This window comes from Ipomoea triloba, chromosome 13, assembly GCF_003576645.1.
Source record: "Ipomoea triloba cultivar NCNSP0323 chromosome 13, ASM357664v1".
NCBI classification, from domain to species: domain Eukaryota; kingdom Viridiplantae; phylum Streptophyta; class Magnoliopsida; order Solanales; family Convolvulaceae; genus Ipomoea; species Ipomoea triloba.
In genome coordinates, this window is record NC_044928.1 from 30,334,343 (window position 1) to 30,354,711 (window position 20,369).

General features: G+C 32.2%; 3 protein-coding genes and 1 non-coding gene across 7 annotated transcripts; all 4 read right to left on the minus strand.

The window, feature by feature from the left end:
- Window positions 1-8,469: 8,469 nt before the first annotated feature.
- On the minus strand, window positions 8,470-11,689 carry LOC116002862 (glycolipid transfer protein 1-like). The gene is made up of 7 exons (XM_031243044.1): window positions 11,463-11,689; window positions 11,036-11,162; window positions 10,792-10,847; window positions 9,810-9,940; window positions 9,544-9,679; window positions 9,206-9,337; window positions 8,470-8,675 (listed from the first exon to the last, which is right to left on the minus strand). The coding sequence occupies exons 2-7, from the start codon at window positions 11,154-11,156 to the stop codon at window positions 8,640-8,642; spliced, it is 612 nt and encodes a 203-aa protein (XP_031098904.1). The 5' UTR covers window positions 11,157-11,162; window positions 11,463-11,689; the 3' UTR covers window positions 8,470-8,639.
- A 684-nt stretch (window positions 11,690-12,373) lies between these two features.
- LOC116002863 (dCTP pyrophosphatase 1-like) lies at window positions 12,374-15,633 on the minus strand. 2 transcript variants are annotated; one of them, XM_031243045.1, is made up of 4 exons: window positions 15,576-15,633; window positions 15,303-15,459; window positions 13,510-13,660; window positions 12,374-12,963 (listed from the first exon to the last, which is right to left on the minus strand). In XM_031243045.1, exons 3-4 carry the CDS (start codon window positions 13,633-13,635, stop codon window positions 12,727-12,729), a joined length of 363 nt encoding a protein of 120 aa, XP_031098905.1. In that variant the 5' UTR covers window positions 13,636-13,660; window positions 15,303-15,459; window positions 15,576-15,633; the 3' UTR covers window positions 12,374-12,726. The 2 variants fall into 2 exon arrangements, with proteins under 2 accessions (XP_031098905.1, XP_031098906.1); XM_031243046.1 differs by having other exon boundaries at window positions 13,510-13,665.
- Window positions 14,600-14,671, minus strand: TRNAQ-UUG. Its single transcript has one exon. It is a non-coding gene; the product is annotated as a tRNA-Gln (tRNA).
- An 82-nt stretch (window positions 15,634-15,715) lies between the features above and the next one.
- Window positions 15,716-20,334, minus strand: LOC116002860. 3 transcript variants are annotated; one of them, XR_004094559.1, is made up of 7 exons: window positions 19,408-19,633; window positions 19,137-19,266; window positions 17,012-18,353; window positions 16,436-16,735; window positions 16,201-16,299; window positions 16,043-16,126; window positions 15,804-15,936 (listed from the first exon to the last, which is right to left on the minus strand). XR_004094559.1 is itself a non-coding variant. In XM_031243043.1 (6 exons), the coding sequence occupies exons 3-6, from the start codon at window positions 18,347-18,349 to the stop codon at window positions 15,717-15,719; spliced, it is 2,115 nt and encodes a 704-aa protein (XP_031098903.1). In that variant the 5' UTR covers window positions 18,350-18,353; window positions 19,137-19,214; window positions 20,259-20,334; the 3' UTR covers window position 15,716. The 3 variants fall into 3 exon arrangements, 2 of the variants coding, with proteins under 2 accessions (XP_031098903.1, XP_031098902.1); XM_031243043.1 differs by lacking the exon at window positions 19,408-19,633 and adding an exon at window positions 20,259-20,334 and having other exon boundaries at window positions 15,716-15,936; window positions 16,043-16,299; window positions 19,137-19,214; XM_031243042.1 differs by having other exon boundaries at window positions 15,716-15,936; window positions 16,043-16,299.
- Window positions 20,335-20,369: the final 35 nt, after the last annotated feature.

A 20,369-nucleotide genomic window follows, 5' to 3' on the forward strand; every position in this document is an offset into this window, starting at 1 on the left:
GGCAAAGCGGATAAGCATAAGTTGTTACATCGTTGGCCTAGGATGCGGAGATGGTGAGCGCCCGCACTCTTATCCTTTTGATTCGTTGGAAAATATTTGAAGGAAAATGAAATTGAAATTCAATGGAAAATAAAATTCAGGAAAATGGATTCCATTTTTTGGTTGATGGAAAAAAATTACTGGGAATATGAATTCAATTGTTTGGTTAGGTTTGAAATGGTAAGAAATTATGAATATAAAGATCAATATACTCTTCAACTTTCAGGAACTCCACTTCCAATGAAAAATGTTTTCCATCCAATGAAACAATATAAAACAAAATTTTCCTCTACTTTTAAGAAAATATTTTTCAGCCAGCTGAATGCCTTTTAGTAGTACAAAAGTAGGTGAGAAAGTAGTAGAGATGTCTTGTTAGCAGTTAGCAATTAAGACTTAAGTGCCGTTTTGGATCACTAATGTAATATGTGCATGCGTGAACAATGTACATACCACAACAATTATGGGCAACTCGATCTCACTTTAATTCATACCCAATTAGGAGGTGCAATTTTAATACATCCATGTAACTCTTTAATTGCATTCCATGATAGGTATAATACATCCAAAAAAATTGCATGTGTAGATATAGAGAATGTGTTTCATCGATAATGTTGCAGTGTGCAGTGTGTACTTAAAATTTGAGATAATTATTAAAATATTATCGCTTTCTTTTTTTATTCAAAACCATTATTGATCTTCTTAGATTACAGATAGGATTGGTTCTCATTTCTTAATTTTCTGATGGGTAATGGTTCTCATCACCTTAACATACATACCATTATATATATAGATAGATAATATAGAAAATGTTACGATATGATTGCAATTGGTACAACATCCAAAATCGTTTCAATTATATTATACTTGATGCAATCGACACCTTAAAACTTTGTGCGTGTTAGCTATATAATGTGTGAGAAAGAAATTTGAATATTATTATACATTTACGATAAATTTGAATTAAGATTGAGATGTAAATATTTCTCTTCCATATATCAAGTTGAAGTGGATGACCAGTGCATGCGATTTTTTCTTCTTTTTTTTTTTAAGAATAAAATATAATATATATTTCTGTCCCATCCATTTTGTAGTATATTTACGTACTATTCATTCCTCAAATAAACGATGTTAAAAAATTCTAATAATTTTCAAATTCAATTTTTTATACTAAATTTTTGTTTCTTATTTATGAAATTTTGTATCTGAAACAAATTAATAATTACGTCTTATGTTATTAATTTTTGTGTCTTGTGAAATTTTGTGCTTGTGAACACAAATTATGTACCTAAATCATATTTGAAAAAGAAGTAATATATAACATGTGTATGTGTCTTGTGTTGTAATTTTTTTGTCTTGTGTTATAAAATTCTATACATTACGAGTATAAATTCTGTATCTCGTCGTTTTGATTCAAAATCCATAATACTATGCGGACCGTCTATGATATAAAATGCCCCTTTTGGCCTTTTCAATTTATGGGCCAGCTTATTTACTCCTCCACTTGATTTTAAGCCGTCAACCACCCTTAGAAATTGTATTAATTATATGCACTTATTTCCAATATTTAAATATTTCTCTTTCTTTCACATTTCAATTGTTTATATATAATGCATTAAACAATTGAAATGTGAAAGAAAGAGACATATATATATATATATATATATAGAAGTGTTTGTGTAGACTCTACCATCAATATATAACATTAGATACCCTAAAGTTAGAATTCAAAATTTTTATTTATCGTCTCGGGACATAGCCGAACTGATATGATAGATCAACCAATTTAAAATAAGTTGTGAGAGACTTTGATTTGCTAACTCTTGTAAGGTGTAACCTCGAATCCTTGCCTGCAAAAGGCAACATTATTCGGCTCAACCCGACTCTCATACTATAGCTATCAAATCTTAATTTTGTGTTATTGTAAACAATTTACCACTTAAAACCAACTGACTTATCTGTACATATATAAGTTTGAATCCTATCAAAGATGACCAAAGAAAAAAATGAAAGGTATGAAGTTAATGATATATTTTTTTCTATCAATCTTCATGGCAGAAATGATAATGGGCAATCATATAAATATATAGTTAATTAATTATAATAAATTATAATACTTGTCACAATTTACGTCTGCATTTGGAAGGGTGTGTTAGTGATGATAATGAGGGTTGTTATGGTGGTTAACATATTCAAATCCAAGGATTTGGTTAAGTTAGTTGTAGAAAATACAATGGTGCTTTGGATTCCCATGGTTTTGGATTATTGGTTTCAACAAATAAATAAATAAATAAAAGACTTATAATCATCAATTATTGCTATAATATCAATTTTTATATCATGGACCAGAGTTCATATTATATTATAAATCCTGATACAAAAATTATATATATACTTTTCGTTAACATATTTTGTACCTACAGTTAACCGTTTTTGTAAATGTAAACAAATAACTTCATAATTACTGACACATAATATAAAAGTTACAGGTACAGAAACTGTCAACTATAAATACAAAATTTGAAAATTATTTTTAGATCATAGTCTACAATCCAAGATAGAGCTTAGGTATAATTTGCCCTATATAATATAATCTAGGCTGCAAACACAAGAAATTTGCCAAGTTTCAATGCCTAGCTACACAAGAAATTTGCCAAGTTTCAATGCATAACTAGCTAGACATACACGTCTGATCTTCAAGAATCTTGTACAAGAAATTAATTATATATTGCAAAATGATTTAGTTTTGTACTTCAAGAGTCTTCTACAAGAAATTGCAGATGGATTAATTTCAATAAATTAGTGAAAATATTATCTCGAAATTTGATTTCTTTAGTGCTAGGACCACTAACTTAATTACTTGGCTATATAGAGATATTATTTTATAATAATATATGTCACACTTCTAGTTTTACTTGATATAAGTATTAAATAATGTGCAACTCCTTGTAAGAGTTGTTTATTAGTTTTTTTTTTATAAATAATTTGAATCGGTCAGTTACGAAAAATTTAAATTGGTCTATTTCTTTGTAGTCTTTCACTAGTTAGAATCACAAGACAAACTTTATTTAAAGTGCACATTTAGATAATAATTGCAGATTTTTCAATAAATCAAAGTGTAAAATGTTATTTTGAAAAATGTCAAATCACTTGGTTGGTTAGGTGGAGTAATCTCACTTAAATGGAAAACAATTTCTTATTGGTAAATTATGGTTGGGTGTCCCTTTAAGGGAACAAACCTAATAGGCTTGGTATATCCCTTCTTTCATTGCATGTATTTGTTTTTGACTTTTTTGTTAAGATGCTATTAAATGCACAAATAATCCCTCATTCTAAGTGAAATTTTTTTTTTCTATTTTTATTTTTACTATAGATTTCGTCAACCAAAGTACATCAGACTCCATACATCGATACTAATTATATTTTTGTTGGGAAGACTTAAAAGGATGATAAAACACTCTCTTATGGTTTTTAAGATAGTTGAATCTTCTTGACAAGTAAAAAGTATTTAATTCTCTTTAAGTAATATTATAGATTGAGTAACGTATCAACTCAGCCCATATTAACTAAAATCTTATACTGTTATAAATATCAAGAAATTATAGTATTGTATTTTTTTTAACACACCAACTATGCACTTACTAGCATACAATGGCTCCAAATTTTTTCCTACTTTTTCTTTAAAGAAATCATAACATCATTCCTACATATATATATATATATATATATATATATATATATATATATATATATATATATATATATAAAATGAATAATATTTGATTGAAAGGTATATCATTATCTCATTTATAATGTAGAAAAGGAATCTTGCATATATGAATTGGTGTATAAGTTAATTAGATTTGACAAGCCATGAAGGGGATCAATTTGAATAAAAATAGGGCAAATATCCACATCATATTATTTAAGAGCCTCCAAAATTGTGCGCAACCTTAGCCAACTTAATTAGTCAAGCATTTGTATTAGGAACTACAAAGTTTTATGTTTGACTCATTGCGTGAGCTTTGTATTAGTTGAACCGTTTTAACTATAGGTAATCAAAGAAACTTTAAAAAACAGTTATAAACATATATCATTAAAGACTTTCAAAAAAACATATGTAACACCAGCATAGAGTCCTTAATTTTATTTTAGTGGTCGTGGGTGACTCACTTTGTTTGTTTGTTTGTTTTTTTTTTTTTTTTTTCATTTCGTCCAATTACTGAGAAACACATTGCGATTTATGAAAGTAATACATTATTCCTATAAGAATGTGCTGCTTTTACTTCAATTCTCTAACTTTTCATTTTCTGCTTTTCATTTCCAAATTATAAAAATACAAATAAACGTATTTTCTATTTTTGTTACAATAAATTTTCATTGCTTTATAAAAGTAGAAAATTTCTCTCCTAAACGCAACTAGAATTTTCTACTAGGCTTGTGAGGTTCATTGGAGAGTTAAACCAATGACATAATGGTGAGCTATTACCTAAGCTAATGCATGTGAACAACTTGCATTCCTTACATTTATATCTTGTCAAAACAATATGCATTGATAGGTCCAATTAACTTCCATATTGTATTGTTGTACCACCCAAAAATTGAATTTTTTGACGATTTGAGAAATCCCCCCAAGAATAAAACGTGTGACATGGACCGTGCTTCAACCAACCTAGGTGGATTGGGCCCATGCCAACTCACTAGGTCTAACCCACATTAATTGTCATCAGTTGTTATACAGTTGACGATTATCGAATGAAACTATAGTAGAATTAAAATGATACTTTAGTGTTATTATAATGAAATTAATGTGTGTGAAAAATGAAATTTAAAAACAGATCGAGCACATTATGTCTTATTGTCTTTTAGGCGCATGAAGTCGGTTTATGCCACAAAGGTCAACAAGTTATTTAATACGGAGTAATAAGAAATAAATTAGGACAACTTAGTCAAATTGGTTGGACAAAATTAGTTTAATATCATAAGATTTCAAACTCAACTCTTTGTGAGAATTGCTTATTGATCTTCTTGATTTGAGTCAACCTCTTCATAGTCATTTGACAGTGAGGGTAAATTTTTACCTCCTCGTCATAATCCTTTATCAGTTAGAGTTATAAGAGACTTCACATTTTAAAAAAATCTAATTATATCGAGTACTAATAACACCACCACTGATACTCTTTTAATATCCTATATAACAAAAATAGTATATTTTGTTATAAACTTATAATTAGCATTATTGACAACATAAAACATCTCAAGTATTTATTTATATATGTATAAAATTTATAACTATTTTTCTTGTAATCATCGACCAAGGGGTGAGTTGACTTTTCGACCAAGTAGGCAAGTAGTAACTGGTTATTTATTTTATTACTTTTTATCGGTCGGCTATTAACTATTGTGAAAAGGTTACGACAAGCCGCAAGCATGTAGTGCATAGTATATTATATAACTTATAATAGTATTTATTATTCGTTCAAGTAGTGAAAATCATTGGTTAAAAAATAAAAAGTTATGGTCCTGCAGAAAACGTATACTGCTATGACATCAACAAAACATGAGGGCTTCAAATTAAAGATATTTGGTCAATCCTTATATATATATATATATATATATATATAGAGGACGGACCATATTAAATTTATTTTTTTTAAATATGGTGCCATTTTCGTAATTATCACCAATTTTACTATGCAAACTTGAGCACTAAAATATGCAATTCTCATACTTTTCTAGGTTTGCACAATTAACATTAACATTTTGCACATTTAGTATTTACAAAAATGTAAAAGTGCATTGTATTTAGGGTTTCGATTTTACAATTTATGACCTGAGTTTTTTGTTTTATTTGGTTTAGTCATTCACTTTTTACTGCTTAAGGTTCAACATTTACGGTTTAGATTTAATATTGAGCTTTTTCATTGATTTTATAAAATTTACCATGCATATTTAGTTGTTAAGGGTTGCATATTTAAATTTTCAAGTTTGCATAATGAAGTTGATGATAATTACAAAAATGCCACTACATTTTTTAAAATCTAATCAGATCAGTCAAATTTTTATAAATGTAAGACTGAAATTGATTCTTATTTCTCTCCTATGATACTGTTCTCACAGGATCTTTAACCATACATACATACATACATACATACATACATATATATATATATATATATATATATATAGTCATGACAGATTGTTATATGCACCCTGATAGTTAAATACCCACCTACCTAAGTTGCTTTATGTAGATAATGAATGTGACGGAGTCAATACAGAAGCAATTGGTCTCGCTGAGATTGTGTGCAATATATATTGCATTACAACTACACAACATTATTGTGAGGGAGTGGTACTCATTGTCCACCATTCTAAACACGTTGGCTCTTGGACCATACCAAATCAATGAATTAACGATGTGGGTTGACGGTTTAAATTGTAATATATAATTGACAGGTTTAAATCAGAAAAGTCAATAAACGTCTCTCATAGAAAGTTGAACTTGAAATCTTGCGGTTACCAAGTTAAATGTGTGACCATATCGGATGGGGTTGTACTATTAATAATGTTAGATACTTTGATTTACAAAAGGGTTCATAACTACTACTCGAATGTGCAATCTGGGTGGAGTTTGCCTTTTGATCCTAACTGATAAATAACCACAAAAAAGTAAACCAGCTTAGATCAACTATCCGACCAACTTGGTGGGGATGAGTAAGGCTATATACTAAGAGCATCCTTATTAGATAAACTTTTGCACAGTTATTTATGTTACAAATAGACAAGAGAGAAAGAGTGGAGGGAAATAATAAACAAAATGAAAAAGAAAACAAAAAGTAAAATCTGCTGACATTACGACACAAAAAGCAGGTAAAAGAAAAAAGAATTGGTTAGCAACGTGCCACCTCAGTGTTTACTGTTTCAAAAACCCTCATTTGTAAGACAATTTTTTTTTCTCACTCCTACCCGTTCTCTCCTCCAACTCACTAGTTACTGTTCTAAAAACTCCAAAAGATCCATTGATATGGATGCTCTAATTGTATGTGGACTGATAATGCAACTATGTGGACTGTTGACATTGGTGAGAACATATCAGTAAGTGATGGACGGCTAATGCAACAATAAAGTAAGAAGATGTTATGCATGTTAAACACTTGATAGGGTTTAGGAAAATGTAGCTAATAATTAAACTATTTCTGAAGTAATAAATATAAAATCATGCCTAAGAAATTAGATAGAAAAAAATCGATTTTTATCGACCAGAACTTTCAACAACATCATATGACGCTAAGGACCTTGTAGTCCAGTGGTATCAAACCCTTCCCTTTATGCAGGAGGTGGTGGATTCGAGCCTCAATATTGACTCTTGTGCTTCAATAGGTTGAGAAAGTAGTTATGAACAAATACTGCATTGTAATAGAGTCAGTAGTATTAAAAAAAAAAACATCATATGACATGATATTTTAGTTCAAAAATAACACAACTATCCAAAGTACTAACTCAAACTTAACAAGTAACCAATATTTTTACTTGGATGTTATTCCCCCATGCGTTTTACCCTTTACATAGTATCACATTATCATATATATATATATATATATATATATATATATATAGTGTTTTAGAACTTCCCATTTGAATTTAGGTGAATTTAAGAGAAACCCTATAGTGAATGTTAAATGGTTCTGCAATAAAATTCATAATTGAGGAAGAATATAATCAGGTCCACCATGAGGCTTTCATATATAGGCCTGCAAAAATATACGGAGTAGCATGCAACACTATATGTTACACATTTTGAATGTGTTTCACAATTCACACTATTTAATATGTGACGCACATAAAGAAGATTAAACATATAATTTTATAAAAATATGTGCCACATTTTGCAAAATGTATCACGCAACATTATATGTATGTTACACATACATTTTGAATGTGTGTCACACTATTTAAAACGTGGCGCGCACACACACAAAATTGATAAATAAAAAAGGGTTAACATATTATTTTATAAAAGTGTGTGACATATTTTGCAAAAAATATCATGTAACATTATATGCTAATTAACCTTCTTTAAAAAATGTTACATGATAAAGAAGGTTAACATAAAAGTGAAATAACAAAAATTTTTATTTTTAAAATGTGGCAAATGAATAATCGAAAACCAACACTAATAAGTTAATATATATAACTCTAAAGATATAAGATTAACTCAGATACTGTATGTGAATATATATATATATATAAACATACACAAATAAAAGAACAAACTCAATTGGAATGAGACTACACAAGCATGGGAAAATGTAGATAATAAAGTTGTTTCCTAGGTAAATATTTTGACAATAATAACCCTTTACAATATTGTGCAAGATAATATTATAGTCCAAAAATAGCAAAAATGTTCAAACTTAACAAATAATAACCAATATTTTCATTTGACGTTATTAACCTATTTTGCTCTTTACAAAGTATCATATCATATGGAATTTTAGAATTTTTAAATAAAATAGAAATCCAATGAAATATAAAATGGATCTAGCTAGCTAGAAAAAATAAATTAAATGTCTACTTGAAGAAGAAAATAATGAAGTCCATCATGAAGCTTTCATTTCGTCCATGCCAACGCTGGCCTGCATCAAAATATCATTTATTTATCATATATATAAAACAAAAACTTAGTGACATTTATCTGGCAAATTATATTATGGACCATGACCCATATTACAATTAAGGTGGATGATGAATAAATATTCATTTTTTGAGTGATAAGGGAAACTCGGAGCTATCCTACTGCCTGAGCGTATGCATTGAGTAAACCCTGTCTTGTGACTCTACCCGTCAAAGAACCACAAGTAGGTAAACTAGCTTATGTTACCATATCTGACTCAAGTCAAGATGGTGTGATTATAAAGTCAATAGATTGACCAACTTCATTTTTAGTATATTGACAGTTCATTTTTAATGTGTACTAAAAATTCATTTTTAGATAGTATACTAAAAATAAACCTACAGTAGTACAGTACACTAAAAATATAATGAACACGTAGTACACTAAAATGAACATTCATTATAGTAAAAATAAACATGTATATCAAGAGTACACCATATAACGATTGCATTTATTTGCATGATTGAAGGAGCTTGAAACCTTTGATCTTACCAAAAATTTGTGGATCTCTTGAAGTATTGGTGAAAATGTTGTGCAAAACTTCTCCATCTCCCCATTGATGTTCCCACTTCCACCCATCACCTCCATGAACTTCTTCCTATCTGGTGCAAGCTTCATTGCAACCTTAATTTCATACAATTTCACATAACAATAACAACAACACAACAACCAAACCTTAATTTTACTGCCAAAAAACCTTAAAACAAACACAGCTGATGCTTAGTTTTTGCATTGCAATATTACATAAACAAACAAATTAAACAACCTATCTAGCCTGACAATCAAAGCTGTTATATATGCAGTCAAGTATATATGCATCAAGAATGTACCGAAAAGCTTGAGCTCGCGAGCCAACCGTGAAAGTTTTTCAAGGTCTTGGAGTAGGAATCAGTGCAGGCTTGTGACATAGACCAGTCCTGATGCAGAGCTAAATTGCGAAACAGCTCCACAATGAAATCCATTGCTCTGCAGCATCAACAAAAGCGCGGGGATTGTATAGTTAAAGTTCTATGGAGAAGCATATATAGTTGCAGGTTTTGAAGAAACTGGAAATGATGAAGTTCTGTCAATAGCCAGAACAAGGGATTTGCAGGACCTTGTGAGCCAGAGAAGGCCATTGGTGCAACTGGATGATGATTTTGCAGTTTTTGTTTCGATTTCTGCCTGTACAAAACTGTACAAGTAGTTGAATCTGGTTGGATTCGTTCCATATTTCGATTCCAACCTCTGCCAGGAAACAGATTTGTGTCAAGAAATCATCCAAAGTAGCAGCAACAGAAGAAGAAGATAAAAGCATTTTACATCTTAATGTCACAGCAGAACTAAATTAAAGGTTTTACTGTCAAAAAGTGTTCAAGCAGATAAAGCTGTGACCTAGTTTTTGATACTGATACAATTCAGTCAGTATCAGTAGTTTTTTTAATTAGGTTCTATAAGCAGTGAATCTGTAAAAAAGCATTGCACATCCCAGACAACTATAACAGCACTCAAATCATCATCTAAGTAAATCAAAAAACCGCAGCCTCTACCCTAAGGTGCGCTTTGAAAAGCACCTTGGTCCTAGCCAGTAAAGGACCACAAGGAGGTAAACCAACTCATTCTGTGCATAGCTAACTAAGAAGACAAATTAATTCAGGTTGTCCATAGTTGATCGGCTCAAACCAAGAAAGTCATAGACAACTCCTATGGGAGTCGAACTTGGAATCTTCGTTACCAAGCCAACTGTCCGACCAACTTGGTTGGAGTTGTCCAGTGAAAAACCTGGCGTCACTATCATAAGGTGCACTCTAAGTGAAGCATGCCTTGGTGACCCTAGCCAGAAAAGAACCACAAAGGGATAAACCAACTTAGGTTGCTCATAACTGATAAACTCAAACCAAGAAGGAAGATAAGCACAGATTGTCCTATAGTTGACTGGCTTAAATAAAAAAAGCCAACAAACAACTTCCATGTGAGTCGAATTTGAAACCTTGTGGTTACCAAGTCAACTGTCTCACTAGTTGATTATATGCATAGAGCTGCATGAAGAAGCTATCTCATAGTCTGCTAAAACTGAAAAGGAAAAATGCATTTCTTACTGATATGTTCCCACCAATGTCAGATTTCACCACAGCCATGGCAGCTCCAAATTTATCTGGCAGCAGAAGAGATTTGAAAGGTAGTCAGATTATTCATTCTAAACCCTTGATAAATTTTGGAGGGACTAGGATTAAAACCTAGTTTTCTAATTACATCAACCACAGATTGGATTGAAAACAAAAGCTACAGCAAGATCTACTGAAGAAATAATAGGAAATTAAACCCAAAAACATAAAGATGAACCTAGGATAGGCAAGATGAGTTTGCAGACATCTAGGAATTGCTTCGTAAGCAAGTCACCATTTTCAGACTTGACATGCTTCATTCCTTCTAGGGCTGGGGAAAACACTGTTCCACCTTCCATATTTTCCTGTTACACAGATCAATCAAGAATGTGGGATAATTCATGATTATTTGACAAAGAATTAATAAATTAAAACTGAAAACATAGAATTGATGCAACAACTAATGAACATTGACATATATAGAAAAATGTTATTTGTATCAAATCAAGAACGTTCATATTCATAACATACCCATCACGAGTTAAAAGATGGTAAATCAATCAATTTCACCATGAATTTGAGTTAAAGTCAAGATTTTTGTGTGAGTAAGATTATGATACAACATCGTTGGACAAAAAAAATGCAGAAAGAAAGAAAGAAAGTACCTGGGATTGCAATGATTAGAGATGACGAGGAATGGGGTGGCAGTTCAAAATATAATGGAAAGTATGTAAATTTTCTTTTTTTCTTTTTTTTTTTGGGTATATATCATCAGCAATTATATTTATTTGGTGAGTTATAAAGTGTTTAGATTTTTTTTTTCTTTCCATAATAAAATTATCCCATTTAGATGAAAGAAATGGAGGCAAGATCTAGTAGTGGTTGTCACGTTCTTAACAACTTCTGAGATTTCTGCTCCGATCCCCTCATCAAACTATACTTCTATCCAAGAATGATGTTTCTCCATTTTGGCTTTTCGATTGTCATTTACAATCTAACATTAAAAAAAAAGAAGGGAGTTTTAAATTAGAGTATCGTCAATAATTTAAAGGTAAGAACTGAGTTGTGAATAATTGTTTTTTTTTTTTTTAGGTTAAGAAGTGTCAAATCCGCCTTCTAAGTTGAACATGTAGACACGTGCAATGTTTAATTTTGCAAGTTGTTCGATGACCTTCATGACTGTTTGACATTGAAGACAACCATTCAATTAGTGGTTACGTTGTTTCTATAAAAAATTAAAAAAAAAAAGAAAGGTTAAAAAATTGAAGTATAATGTATATTTTTTAGAATTTAGATAAGCATAAAATAGTAACTTAATTGCCGAATATATAACTTTATGATCTAACCGAGCTACTTTGTTGGTTTACGATTCCTCATTGGAACTTTTGTTTTTAATTAGAAGATTCACCCAATGGATCAATAATTTGCTGTGGTTTACCTCTCTCCACAATCATGTTGGGTCAAGATATAAAAGCCCCGAAGCATGAGATTTATTTATATAATATTTGGAATTTGGAATAGATGCTTAATTTATTAAGGAATCAAAGGTGGAAGCTTCAAGAAAATAGGATAAAATGAGAATTTATTTCATGAATATATTTGAGTACACCAAGAAAAGCACTAGGACATACATACTTTAATTTTCATAATGATGACATAAAGATGAAAGATTCTCAGTGGTGATGATGGACAAAAACCTAGAAAAACCTAGAAAAATCTTGTAGACATGGCCCACGGGCTAATTCAGGTTCAAGTGACCACCTTAAACTCTTGTTCCAATTGCAAGATCTTGACTGTTCAAATAAGATAATAAAGACCCCTTGATCGCAGAGTGGGGGTGACTCGTCCTTCAACGACTCTTGGACAGAAACACTATTAGTCTAACGTAAATTACGACACCTAAGAAAAAGAAAAGCATTGGCAAGAAAGTTAGAGGTTGTTGGGGGGTGGGGGTGGTGGGTACTTGATGGAATTCTTGATGATTTTTTTGGTGGCAGCATTGGCAAGATCAATGCCACAGATATCAGCCAACCTGATGAGGTAAAGAAGCACATCAGACAGTTCTTCCCCAAGATGCTCTCTGTCTGATTCCTCCCAATTTGGCAATCCTTTCTCCACTTCCCCTCTCCACTGGAATATTTCTGACAGTTCTCCCACCTCACCCACCTGCAACGTAATTGAATAATGCGTTCTGTCTCATATAAAAGTTTATGACGATAGTAACACTACAGTTATATTTTATATATTATATACTCAACACACATATAAATTAAACACGGCCACTTATTACCTAATGATCTGACAATCTTTGTTTTAACTAATCGTATTGAGGGGGTGTTGTATCCCAAATTATATGGAGGGTGTCGTGTCACAACTCCATATATTGGTCAGCTAACCCATATATACAGGTTTAACTCACATTGTCATCTTTAATTTTAATCTACATATATAGTGTTTATATAAAAATTCAAATATAGTAAAACAATAATATAATCTATTCTATTCCTGAATCAGTTGATCTTGTACAACCAGTTATTAATTAGTTCTATACCCATTTTGACTCGGCCACACCTTAAACAAATAATTAGTTAAGTTTACCTTCGTGTGGTTCTTTGTCAGTTAGGGCTACAAAACGAGTTTCGCCCAGAACACACATTCTAGTAGCGGTTTTAACTAAATCAAAATTAGTGTATAAAAAAAAAAGATTATTACCATAGCAAGCAGTAAATTTCTAGGGCTGTGGTACTTCTCCCAGTCTCTAACCTTTGCAAAATCTTCAAGCTGCTTAGACAAATCCTTTATACTAATGTCCATTGATCTCCCACTCTCTTCTTTCATGCCTCACCCCTCACTATAATCCCTTCTGCCCTTCAATTTAAAGGACCAGAAATGATGCCAAAACCATATAATATAGAGAATAAAAAATTATTGTTTATATATTATTAGAAAGCTAAGGTAGCTTCAAAGTGGGTAAAATTCCTTAGCTAATTGTTTAGATTGAAATATATACATATAATGCATGAGATTCTTGTTCCATCTATCTCATCCTTCAAGATTGGCCGGCTAGCTTAAATGCTGCTTTTTGGTTTATAATGATATATATCTTCAAAGAATATTTTTACTATCTTTAGGTAATATATATATTGAGCATTGCACATATATAATAAGTTAATATTTTAATTTGACAAGCTAATATTATTAAATCGATAAAATTAATAATTTATTTTAGACCAAAAGAGGGGTAACCCAAAAAATAAAAAAGTAAAGCTCCGCCTTGCCATCACAGAGAATCATGCGACAGACTGGCGCACTAAATAGATTTTCTTAAAGAATTCCTTGAATAACAATTGGGAGCCTTTTAAACGTGTGAGAACTTTAAGATCTTATTTAAGTGGTAAGAACTTTGAGATCAGAATCTTTAGTTATATATGAGTTCGAATCTACTCATATTAACTTGTGTTGAATCAAACTGCACGCAAATCATGAAAAATATACAAGATTTGTAAAAATAATAAATATTTTACTCTTTTGAGTTAAAAGGTCATAAACTCGATTATATCATATGTTTAATCGGACTACAAGTTATTTGAGTCAAGCTCAAACATCAAGTCCAAGTCCTTCTAACAACATAAAATATAATTAAGGATGGGCAAAATGCTTAATAAGCAATTGCAAAATGGTTATCATATGTTTAATCGGACTACAAGTTATTTGAGTCAAGCTCGAACATCAAGTCCAAGTCCTTCTAACAACATAAAATATAATTAAGGATGGGCAAAATGCTCAATAAGCAATTGCAAAAAGGTCCCACCGGGAGTTGAACCCAAGTCACTGGATTCAAAGTCCAGAGTGCTAACCACTACACCATGGAACCTTAGACAATGCCATGGTTGCAATTTATAATTCTGTCATAAACTTTCTTCAAATTGTCTGCACAATTGGACATGGAGTGTATGCACCAAAGGGACAAGAACATCATAGTCTAATGACACAAGTTTGAGATTCTCTATAAGAAGTATCGAGATTAATTCCCTGTTAATATTGAAGATATATTATTCTAAATCGAGTATTAAAAAAAAAAAGCATATTTATCCTCTATATATTTAATCTTATCAAGGGCATATATTGATCATTCTTTCCCTATCATTGACATTGAAGAGGAGAAAACCTAAAAGGTATCCTCAAAAGTGTTTGAGGCTGCAGATTTGTCAATTATTCTAAAGTTCTAAATATCTTTTAATCATTGTGTTTTAGTATAAAGAATTGTTGTTATTCTATGAATGTTCTCCATCATCTCACTATCAATTTCCACAAACAATATTTAATAATATCATGGAAGAAAAAAAAACACAATATTTAATGATCTCTTTCCATCTTTAGATTGGCAACTCAAAATGTTAGAAACTTAATGCCAGTTGTTCAATATTCATATTCATACATTTTCTCTATCTGCTTAAGTTTAACTCGGTAAAGTTGAAACGTTTCGCTTGAGTTTAGAATCAAACCTTTTGTCAGAAACCTAACGATTCAATGTAGAGCTTGTTGGAGCTGATAAACTTCAACAAGGTGCGGGTCAAACAAGCACTATATCAGACTTTTCTTTACCGAAATCAACATCTATCAAAGTCGGGATCCAACAGTAAGTACCAGTTGATGCATTTTCTGTATGATCAGTAAATATCAATAGAAAACATTAATGTTCATACCAAGGCTAATGAAGTCCTAGTAGTTTTTGAGAACAAAAAAAAATGAATGAATCACCTTTGATTCTATCTTACATTGTCCAAAAATATCGGAGACATGTGGTTAGAGCAGCCCTGACGGAGTTATCTGTTAAAGGAGAAAGGTTAGGACGAGACGAGATGACAGTATGACTAAATAGAGCAGATGTTTGATGAGAAAATAGGTATTTTTACAGTTTAGATTTCTACTGTGTCTTCTAAAAGACTGTTTACGAGTACTTTAGTTCCAGCTTCACTTGGATCGTTTTCCCTGAGCTTTATAAGCAGATTGTGAACTGAGCTTCTTAAATGTTGTCTCCCTTCTGGCTGGCTCCATAGAGCGAGAAGAACATCTGGGGGATACACAGGTGCCGGTTGAGCTACTATCCGCTGACCATCTATTTGAGACCCGTTCAGTCTAGGAGTATGAAGAACAAAGGTGAATTAAGAAACTAGGCCTGTTAAGGGAATACCCCAAAAAAAAAAAAAACGAGGGGGAAGAGAAAGGCCATGCGTGGAACTACCTGTTTAAAATTGTTGCCATGTTGGGCCATTCAGCAAGCCTGAAGTGCACATCCATTATGTTTCCATTTCTATGCAAAACGCGCCTGAGTTTTCCAAAGGATTTGCAAAGGAGGATCAGTTTTTTAATTGGTATGCAGAGCACGTTTGAAATTCTTACAACTGTAGTTCTCGGTACATCCACTCTAAAGATTAGTAATCTCCTTCCCAGTACATTGATCGAGTGTCTTGTAAGAGCATTTTCTTTACCCTCTTCTGTCTGCCAGAAAGCAGTTCCAGTTATAATGAATGCTATACACTTCAATTCTCAAGAGTTCGGGGTTGAATGCCCAAAAGTAAATGTGAAATGATGATGACAGATTCCAATGCAAGTTGCTAAAGTACAAAAAACTAACCTCAAATTCCACATAAGCAACAGAACTCGATGAACCCAAGAAAAATCGAGATATCTTGCTTTTACAGAAATAAAGAGCGTTTTCAATATGATGAGACCTTATATCACGAGCCAAATTCTTAATCAGAACTGTCCGCTTAGGATTCTTTACTAGGGCAGCGGGAACATCTGGGAGGCCGATTAAATTAGGAATGTATGTCTTTGTCACATCCTTCAAGGAAAAAGCTTCCTCCACAGTTACTGTTTGATTTCTCACATTCACATCAGTTCCTTCAAGTGCTTTTTTCTTTCCTTCATCTGACTACAATAGCACCAAAATGTTGATCAGAACATGGGAACTAACAAGCAATAAATGCAGCCGAACTTCAGAACTTAGCTTTCCCAGTTGGCTTCAAAATATTACGGAGTACTTAGTATGTACTGACCAACAACAATGTATTCAGTTCATTCTAACTCATTTCTTACCCTCTTGTGGCCTTCCTTTCTCTGTTTTCCTTGTGAAGTGACTCTCATATATCACTTGAAAAGTTATTTTTTAATTACAAAATAATCATTCACGCAAATATGAAGAACTTACCTTGAAATAAACGTAGGCAGCCTTAAAGAAAGAACCTTCAGTACTGCGAATTTTAACCTTTGAAATATCCCCATAATCCTTGAAGGCACCAATGATGTCTTCAGATACAACCATTCTCGGCAAAAACCTCACTATCACTTTGTTTTGATCAGACTCCTTCAGAAAAGAAGTTGCATTCAGTGTCTTAATCAGATTACAATTGTCTCTCAGAGGTAGAACTTGTGTTTGTACATTTGATTTGTTGCAGTGAAGGGCAGCAGAACAACTTGTTTCCTGATCCTCGATATTCAGATTTCCAAGAAGTTCCGTGAATGGACTTTCTATGCCATTCTTTTCAACCATGGAGGGGTAATTGAGAGAAGCTGTGCTTCCTGCTTTCTTCTCAGATTTTGGTATATTGACCAGTGATGGACCTTCTAGATCAAGCATGGAAGATATGGATATTTCTTTCTTCTCAAATTCTTGCATGTTACCTGGTTGTTTGATGCCTGTACTTGTCGTTCTACTACTACTATGATCACTCTTGTTAAAATTTATAGTTTCCTGAGGTCTACCAATAGGCGGCTGAGGAAGTGACTTAACACATTCAATTAAGCCCTCTATATCAGAACTTAGAACATCAGTATCCCCGGAAGGTTCACTTGATTGCTGATGAAAACTAGGTATATATGCATCACTAATCGAATTGGCAATCCTTTCTGCTGTTTGATCCTTTATGCTGTCGACAAGGTGATGCTTTAACTGTTTCGTCTCATGAGCATTATCAGACAGCAAAAACTGTTTATCCCTTTCGGTCTCTGTATATGTACTTAGGCTGAAAGGGTTATCTTCAGGCGAAAAGTTCTGGTATCCACTGTAACCTGATTTATTCACAACAAGGTCCTGCAATTCTATTGTTCCTTCACTTGGCATCGAAACAATGTCTGATAATGTTTCCTCACTTGTCGTTGTCTGATTACTTTCCTTCCTTGCTATTTTAGAATTCTGAAATTTTTTCACTAAACTTTGAAATATCTGTGAGGAAGATTGCCCATCCAGACTAGGCATTGTCGGGTTAGCATGTTCATCATTATTAGAAACGGTTTTAGTACCTTCTTGAACTGCTCGCTCATGAACTTGAGGTTCATCACCGCTATTATCAACTTTATGAGACAGAATATCACTGGAAACTTCAGGATCAGAAGTGGAGGTAAAAGCACCAGAGCTATTCCTTTTATCAAAATTTCCCATCATTTTATCCTTGACGATCTCAAGCATTCCCTTCAAATTATGCCACGAACCACCCACTTCGTTCTGCACGTGGATTGGTTTCGGAAACATACCTTGGTTTTCCTTCATATACCTACAACATTAATGTTCCAAAAAAAACTTCAGAATATATAATACATATGGCTAAAGAATCAGACAATTCACTGGCTCATTTCAATTATTCCACGTCGAGGATGCCCAACAATCATAGTAGCTCTCACTACTACACAAAACCTCAACTACTTTAGACAACTCCCCAAAACCAAGACCTTTAACTCCTGTACAAGTGACTTACTGCACCAAGTGCACACTAAAAAGACCTCATTGACGAGTATGAAACATTCAAACTAATTTCCCTTCCAAAGTACGGAGTAATAAACTTGTATGAAAAAGCAAGCCTTTCAAAGAAACAACTAGACTGAAGTGGAAACCACCATAATTTAGAAGTTCCTCTAATGCACAATAAAAGCATACTACAGATTCTTCATATATTAAAGACTTAAAAGGTACCATGGCTACCTTTCAGAGATTTTTGTGCTTTTAACTTGTAAATTGCATAAACATGTGAATGTGCATATCAAAGTCAAGTGATACAAAACACAAGATTCAAGGATTTCAATCCTAAATTCTTGGACCTTAAGCTTTGATCATGTTAACAAGGTCAAACTCATAAAAAATGTATAAGCAGATTTAAAAAGGCAGGATAGTTTTCCCTCAACATATTTACACAAACATAGCTCAAATTGCACAGAGAAATCAAAACTGAAGAATATAAGGTTCCATTGGCAATATATATTGGATCAGTAGAAAGTAACTTGAAATAAATAAATGACAAAAAAAAAAAAAAGAAGAATTAATAAGCAAAAGGGAAGCTCACTTCTTGACAAATGACTCCACGGCTTGGGCTTTTTGCTGCTTTGCCAGGTCTGATTTCTTCGGTTGTGGATTCTTCTCGCTGTTGCCATCAGAGGGCAATGAAGAGTAAAGTATTCTAGATCTTAAAATTCCTATACGAATGATATTTACATGAATATATGCGCAAAAAAAATATCACTTTTTTAAGGAAAAAAAATTAGAGAAAAGGGAGAATTGCGAAGTAGGAAGGTGGATGGAAATCACATTTCATGAAATGGGTTTTAATTTCTTACCTATTCTGTTGATACGTGAGGCTGATTTGAGCTGAAGGAGATGAGAAATTGCCATTTTTGCTTACTCCTTTGAGACAAAGACAGTGGGTTTTACGGAGGTTTAAGTGAAGAAGAAGGTGTTCGGTGTGTTTACTGAATTGCCCTTCATTAGTCAAGACTTAAGACTGCTATGATAATAATGTCATGACTGAACGTCTATTGGTGCAACCCGAATCGGCAAATTACTGTCCCCACAGTGCTATGCTAATTATAACGAAAGTACATTTTTAATATATTAAAAATACAATGTATATTATCTGTATACTAAATGTACATTATACAAAATAATATAATATTTAAATAATATATTTTTTTTGAATACAATATACATTTTTAATATATTACAGAAGATTTTTATAGTGAATATACATTATTTAATAATATGATCAACACAACTGCGTAGACCATGATTCACACAATAATTATTGTCAAATGCAACCATTCGGTATACAAATATGAAATATAGGCTTTTGTCTTTATAAACTATTACATATAAGTAAAAGAATTTCAGTGTACGAATAGTAATTACGAGATTCTTTTGTCATCTAAATAAGAGTTTTTCTGGGATTTAAATTTAAGAATAGTTGTACCAATAAGCCCAAACTCTTTTAGTTAGTGGGTATAATATCCAAATATAATATTCTGTGAGCCAATCCAAATTACACTTGCAAAATTTAACTCTTGAGGAAGTAATCGTTGTAGACCAATATTCACCATACACACTGTAGACTATGATACATATGATGTACATGCAATTAATAAATTATGTATTGGATGTAAACTCAATGACTCAACAGACAAGGTCTAATTACCTATGTCACTGTCGAGTTTCGAATTTCAGTCTCTTAGTCTTGCCCCAAATACTGTCTACTGAACCCGAAATATGCCACATATCCTCAAATTCAGAACAGTAGTATATACAC

What these genes read in the sequence shown, in the direction of transcription:
- LOC116002863 (XM_031243045.1), bottom strand. Translation starts at nt 13,635, where the DNA reads ATGAAAGAAGAGAGTGGGAGATCAATGGACATTAGTATAAAGGATTTG. An exon ending in GAAATTTACTGCTTGCTATG is followed by an intron (nt 12,964 to 13,509) that starts GTAATAATCTTT and finishes ATTACGTTGCAG; the next exon opens with GTGGGTGAGGTGGGAGAACT.
- LOC116002862 (XM_031243044.1), bottom strand. Translation starts at nt 11,156, where the DNA reads ATGGAAGGTGGAACAGTGTTTTCCCCAGCCCTAGAAGGAATGAAGCAT. An exon ending in ACTCATCTTGCCTATCCTAG is followed by an intron (nt 10,848 to 11,035) that starts GTTCATCTTTAT and finishes TTCTGCTGCCAG; the next exon opens with ATAAATTTGGAGCTGCCATG. An exon ending in AAGAGATCCACAAATTTTTG is followed by an intron (nt 8,676 to 9,205) that starts GTAAGATCAAAG and finishes ATTTTGATGCAG; the next exon opens with GCCAGCGTTGGCATGGACGA.
- LOC116002860 (XM_031243042.1), bottom strand. Translation starts at nt 19,462, where the DNA reads ATGGCAATTTCTCATCTCCTTCAGCTCAAATCAGCCTCACGTATCAAC. An exon ending in CTCACGTATCAACAGAATAG is followed by an intron (nt 19,267 to 19,407) that starts GTAAGAAATTAA and finishes TCATTCGTATAG; the next exon opens with GAATTTTAAGATCTAGAATA. An exon ending in CTGCCTACGTTTATTTCAAG is followed by an intron (nt 16,736 to 17,011) that starts GTAAGTTCTTCA and finishes GTGCTATTGTAG; the next exon opens with TCAGATGAAGGAAAGAAAAA.